We start from the raw sequence: 6,064 nt of genomic DNA, 5'->3' as shown, positions 1-6,064 counted from the left end.
GTAGGTTTAAACTTGATAGCATTATTTGTATTCTTAGGATCTTTAACTGGCTATGCACTAATACTAGATAATTTTGTGGCCATGTGATTTGGTGTACCTTGGTCAAGGTCTGTTTTTTGCTTTTGGTTCAGTCTACTATTGGCCTCAATATTTCACCTTATACTGGCCCTCCTGCTTTCATCTCTGTTTGTCTTATTATCTATTTCATATCCAAATTATCTTTATCTATTTAAGTTTGAAACCCATTCTATTCATTTTCTATTCATTCATTATTTATCTGTAAATACACATTTAATTATATGCATTAATGCAGTTACTTGTTTAATACATAGTATATTCATTAAAATGTAAAATCTGTGAGGACATATGATTGAATAATGCATAATCATAAACCAGGTTTGGATTGGGACAGGTACCAAGTTCAATCATTATTGCCATGGCTAAGTATTTAAATTTATCTTGTACTGTCCAAGAAACTCTGGACATTTGGAAGTAAAATGGAAACATATTTCAGTTTCAGTTTATTATGGTGTTTGGTTGGTTGGTTGGTTTTTTTGTTTTTTGTTTTTTGTTTTTTGTTTTTTTTTTTTTTGATGGAATACAGACCAAAAAGGAAAAAAGAAAAGGTTTGGATAAGAAAATTAACTAAACCTTATCAAAATGAATCAGAATGGAATGTTGAAGGGCTAAATTAAGCCAGAGAAATGTTAGAGCAGGAAACATTCTTAATAAATTAGAGTAAGTGTAATCAATGACTAGGTTACCTTGGAAGCTGACTAAATGGCAGAGATTAATATTCTGTGCTTCCTGTAGATCAATGACTGAGAAAAGACAGGAATGAAGAGACTTGAACAGAAGAGAAGGCCAGTGTGGTACACATACCATACAGGGCTCAGCTGACTTCATAAGGAACTCTGGAGCTCAAATACACTCCAGCTTTAAATTCCTGGCTGGAGCTGTCAGGCTGGCCCTTTACATTACACAGCTATTAGTCACTGGATATGAGATGAGCTTTCTGCATGAATGAAAAAAATGGCTTGGGTGTATATTTATCTTTAGGCAGCATCTTAAAGAGTTTGACAGCTGGAAGTTTTTTTGGTTGCAACTCTCTCAGCAACCAGAAGGTACATTTGGGAAGACTCACAGAGTCTCCAGCAATATCTGGGTAGACTATCACAGAGTCTCCGGCATATCCCAACTCACTCAAGCACTAAGAAACCAGAGAAAGGACCCAAGGAGCTGAAGCAGTTTGCTGCCCCACAGGAGGAACAACAATATGAACAAACCAGTACCCCTAGAGCTCCTAGGGACTAAACCACCAACCAAAGAGTACACATGGAGGGACCCATGGCTCCAGCCACATATGTAGCAAAGGATGGCCATGTTGGATATCAATGGGAGGAGAGGCCCTTGGTCCTTTGAAGGCTCCCCAGTGTAGGCGAATGTCAGGATGGGAGGTGGGAGTGGGTGGGTTGGTGAGCAGGGGAAGGGGGAATGGGATAGGAAGTTTTTGAAAAGGAAACTAGGAAAGGGAATAACATTTGAAATGTAAATAAAGAAAAAATCACAAAAAGGTATGAGCATTATACGAGAATGAGTCCAGCCTAGAGATAAAAGTTTCAGAAATTACAGCCTTCCTGAAAATAATGTAAACCTTGGCCAAACATGATAAGCCCAAGTAAGAGTACATGAATGACAGGTGTATTGACGTGCACATGAAACCCTGAAAGAAAACAGACGCAGTTAACCACGCCACCCAAAAGAAGAGCTGAAGAATGAGCTGAAGATAAAGAGCTAGCGAGCAAGCCTAGTAATATAACAAGATAGCAAGCAAGCCTAGTAATATAACAAGAACAAACAAAGTGAACTGCAATAGCAAATATTTTCTGTGTGTTTGCTAGAGGCCACATACTCTACACACATTACATAAATTTAATAGGCAAAGATGCCCCATGAAGTCAGTGGTATTTTGATTATGTTTTTTTCATAATACAGAACTTTTAAGGGATTCAAAAAGCTTACTCAATATGGATAGCTAAACTATCAAAAGACTGAATTTCTTCCCCAAACATGAATTCTTTACTGTTTCATAAAAAGACTGATGGTCGCCTTTACAGGAAGAACCAGGAAATCAACTACGGAAGGATTCATTGATGATAATAGCTAGGACGCCTGGATTGTCACAGTATACTGGAGCATCAGTGATGTAAGGTAGATTCCAATGGATGCAAGACAAAAACGCAAGTGAATTAAGATATATTGGAAACGGATGGTATTGGGAGAGAAGGAATTACCCTCACACAGGGATGAGCCCTCTGAATGGTTACTCAATACTAAGTGATTAGGCTTGAAATTATATTGACAGAAACAGCAAAAAGGACTTAGCAGGTTATATTCACATATTTGTGAAAATAGTGTGTGTGTGTGTGTGTGTGTGTGTGTGTGTGTGTGTGTGTGTAATATAGTAAGCTCAATTTACTAGTGATGGGAGATATGGACAGAGTTGGCATGAGGAAAGAAAATGGGAAAGGTGATATAATTCTACTTTAAAACTGTGTAGAATTTCTTTCAAAGGAAAAAATATGGTAGAAGATCTTTAGATATGGTTATACTGTTAAAGGATAATGTGGGGAACAAGAGAGAACACAGGTGCAATGGAAAGAGGAAATAGAGGGTGGGAAAGGGTCCTGATAAGCAGGTTTGCAGGTGATGAGGGTCTTAGCAACGCTGAGAGGGAAGCAATTTCTTCTCCTGAGCAAAGATGAAGTAAAGGCAAGGTGACAGCTGGCTTTGACTTTTAAGTCCTAAAGTCAAAGGTGCTTAAACTGTTTAGGATTCTGAGATTCGTCCTATATACAGGAAACAGCACCCTCTTAGTTGTGTTTCCTGTGAAGATGGGTTAAATAGTCTCACTGGGGGGAAACCGCACAGCTGGAAAAGAACAGCAATCTGGAAACTTCCACAACAATGTGAAGATGTGTTGGAATGAGGAAAGGCAAGAGGAACAAGGAAAGAGACATGAAGGTTGCAAAATCAGAGTTCTTGTTGGCCAATCATAGCAGGGTCGGAGAGGCTAAACTGGTGTGTCAGAATAAAGGATAAAGGGTCCCAAAGCCCTTCTTCCTGACTGCTGACAGGAAGCTATCAATTACTCAAACCATCTGCTTCCTCAGTGATTCACACACCATAGAGAGGGAGTTCTCAGACCATCTATCCTAAAATCCTATAGACTCTAGAAGTCTGAGAGTCCTGGCTTGTCCATTAATTCTTTGGTCTGTATTTCACCAGAGCAGAAGATCATTTGCACACTATAATGCCCCAGGGAATGGCTGGCCAACATGCTTGATTAAAATAATTCCCATGGGATGTATTAAGGAGTTAGAAAGGTCCATGCTCTCTACTGTGAGGACCAGGGAATGGGCAGTCCAGAATGCAGAAGTCACTTTTAAAAGAAGCTCAATTTAATTTCATTTGAAAACAATTTGAGATAAAAGGAGAGAGGGTAGTGCCAAATGCCAGACACATATGAAAGTGTTTGAGAAATACATCTCCCCGTCCTGCTCTCGACTCAGAATAAAAGTAGGAGGGAAATGCACAGAATAACCACAAAGTTTGTCCCTGGGCAGATAACACCCCCAAACATTGTGGAGCTCACATTCTTTGTCCAGTAATGAAGGATACAGCTTGTAAGCGGAAAAGATACCTTCTTTCTCCGAAGAGCTGTCTAGGAGAATTTTGAGTGATATTGCTGCTCAAAGGGCAATTTTATACTTTTCAAAAGGAAAAGTGTAGTGTCAACTCTCAGCTTCCATAAGTATGTGTATTTCGAGCCGTCAGTGAAGAGCTATCTGATGAAAGTTTGCATGCTGTCTTTCAGCAGGGGTAGAGGTGCTACCTAGCAGCTAATAGAATAATTGCTGGTCTATTTCAACAGTTATAGGCAGTAACCTTCTTGGTCCTCTCCTTTCAGGATCAGAAAAGTAACTGTGAAATTTGAATGCCATGCTGAGCGCTACTCCTAAGCATTCCCAGTCTTAGTAGATGTCCTGATGTCAAATAGCTAAGCATCACTACCAATAATCTTAGTCAACCTAGAGTTGATGAACCACAGTTGTAAACGAGGATTTTCATGAGAAGAAACTGCTGGCCAAAGTCCAGAATGGTTTTTGTTTTATCCTGGGAAAATCTGATAGAGTTTTGGCATCTTCAGATTCTGACGTGAGCACATATATTTATACTTTCATATCAGACTGCCTTTTAGGAGAATGTTTTGAGCTCTGTAATTAGTAATGCACAATACAGGCTTTGGCACTTAATTACAGCATGGCTAAGACAATAATAACATGAGAAATGCTAACATGGAAGGCAGTACTTCTTGGCGTATCTTTGGCTACATTCTTATTGGCTGGGAAAGAATTATATATGCTTAGTGAATAAACCAAACAGAAATGAAGGCGTGTGCGGGAATAGCTTACATGAGTCTACAACAGGTACTTCAAGTTAAGTCCAGTCCAGTCATTGCTGCTGATTTGGACGAACACATCATGGTTATCAGGAGTGGAGAAGACCAGGCACTCCTCTAGACTAGAAGACTCCTACACATTCTGCATCTTGACCGTCTTCCTACCCTTCCAGGCTGAAGCAGTAGGCCAAGGAAAGACAATGGCTTTTTATCCCTTACAGATTGCTGGACTAGTTCTTGGATTCTTCGGTTTGGTTGGGACGATTGGGACAACACTTCTGCCTCAATGGAGAGTGTCAGCTTTCATCGGCAGCAACATTATTATCTTTGAGAGGATCTGGGAAGGGCTTTGGATGAACTGCATCCAGCAAGCTATGGTCACGTTGCAGTGCAAATTCTATAACTCCATATTGGCTCTCCCTCCAGTACTGGAAGCAGCGCGTGCCCTCATGTGTGTGGCTGTGGCTCTTGCCTTGGTTGCTCTCATTATTGGCATCTGCGGCATGAAACAGCTCCAGTGCACCGGCTCCAGCGAGAGGGTCAAAGCCTACTTGCTGGGAACCTCAGGGGTGCTCTTTATTCTGACTGGTATCTTCGTTCTGATTCCAGTGTCCTGGACTGCTAATATCATCATCAGAGATTTCTACGACCCAACCGTCCATGCAGGGCAGAAGCGAGAACTTGGAGGAGCACTCTTCCTTGGCTGGGCAACTGCTGCTGTCCTCTTCATTGGAGGCGGGCTGCTCTGTGGATATTGCTGCTGCAACAGAAAGGAACGGTGGCACAGATACCCAGTCCCTGCATACCGCGTGCCACAGAAGGATAACCAAAGGAATGTTACTGTGCCTAGAAAATCTTCCACCAGCTACGTCTAAGGCTTGCTTCCAACATCAGTCCCTGGCTTATGCTCATGTGTTTTATAAAGTCATCCCAGAAACTGTGAGTACTTCAGGCAGAACTACTTTTATAGGAGATATAAATTGAGATGAAAGTTGTGAATTTATTCCCTGAGGTAGGAATATAAATGACTTATCTGGACATTGTGATTCCCTGGGTGTTATTTGTGCTCACTCTTGTTGAACTCAATATTTATTCTAATGTATATAGTAAAATATCAAGTATATTCTCAGTTTGGGCGTGTGATAATGATTACTAAATTTTGCTTGTTATGTATTATAATAAGAAAGTAAAATGTTACATTATAATTGATATAAATAAAACATACCCATTTTCAAACATAACCTATTATTTTCACTTGAAATTTTTTATTACATATACAGTTATAGCTAAATGGTGATAAGTGTAAAGCTATAGTCATGGAAGATTCATATATTAAATAATTTTGATTGAACTCATCAAAGGTTGTGACCAACTATCTAATAATGATTTTTAAAAATTTATTCTGGAAAACTTCTACTAAAAATCCAACTTTTTCTTTTAAGGATAAAAGAATTCTGTTTTTTCTATGCTAGATGGTTTCCAAAGTCTCCAATTTATGTAGGTTAATCTTTCTGGGACCCATCCATTCAAGAAAATGATTTGTAAATGAAAATAATATACTCTCAAGGTTTTTGATTTGCACATTCAAGTAAACAGAATCAT

General features: G+C 39.5%; 1 protein-coding gene across 1 annotated transcript; it reads left to right on the top strand.

Annotated features, from left to right (window-relative positions):
- The first annotated feature begins 4,662 nt into the window (after positions 1 to 4,662).
- Cldn17 (claudin 17) lies at positions 4,663 to 5,691 on the top strand. The gene has a single exon (XM_021185647.2). It carries the CDS (start codon positions 4,663 to 4,665, stop codon positions 5,335 to 5,337), a length of 675 nt encoding a protein of 224 aa, XP_021041306.1. The 3' UTR covers positions 5,338 to 5,691.
- The last annotated feature ends 373 nt before the right edge of the window (positions 5,692 to 6,064 follow it).

Source organism: Mus caroli, chromosome 16, assembly GCF_900094665.2.
Source record: "Mus caroli chromosome 16, CAROLI_EIJ_v1.1, whole genome shotgun sequence".
NCBI classification, from domain to species: Eukaryota; Metazoa; Chordata; class Mammalia; order Rodentia; family Muridae; genus Mus; species Mus caroli.
Note: the sequence above shows the minus strand (reverse complement) of the source record. Positions and strands in the feature narration are given on the sequence as shown.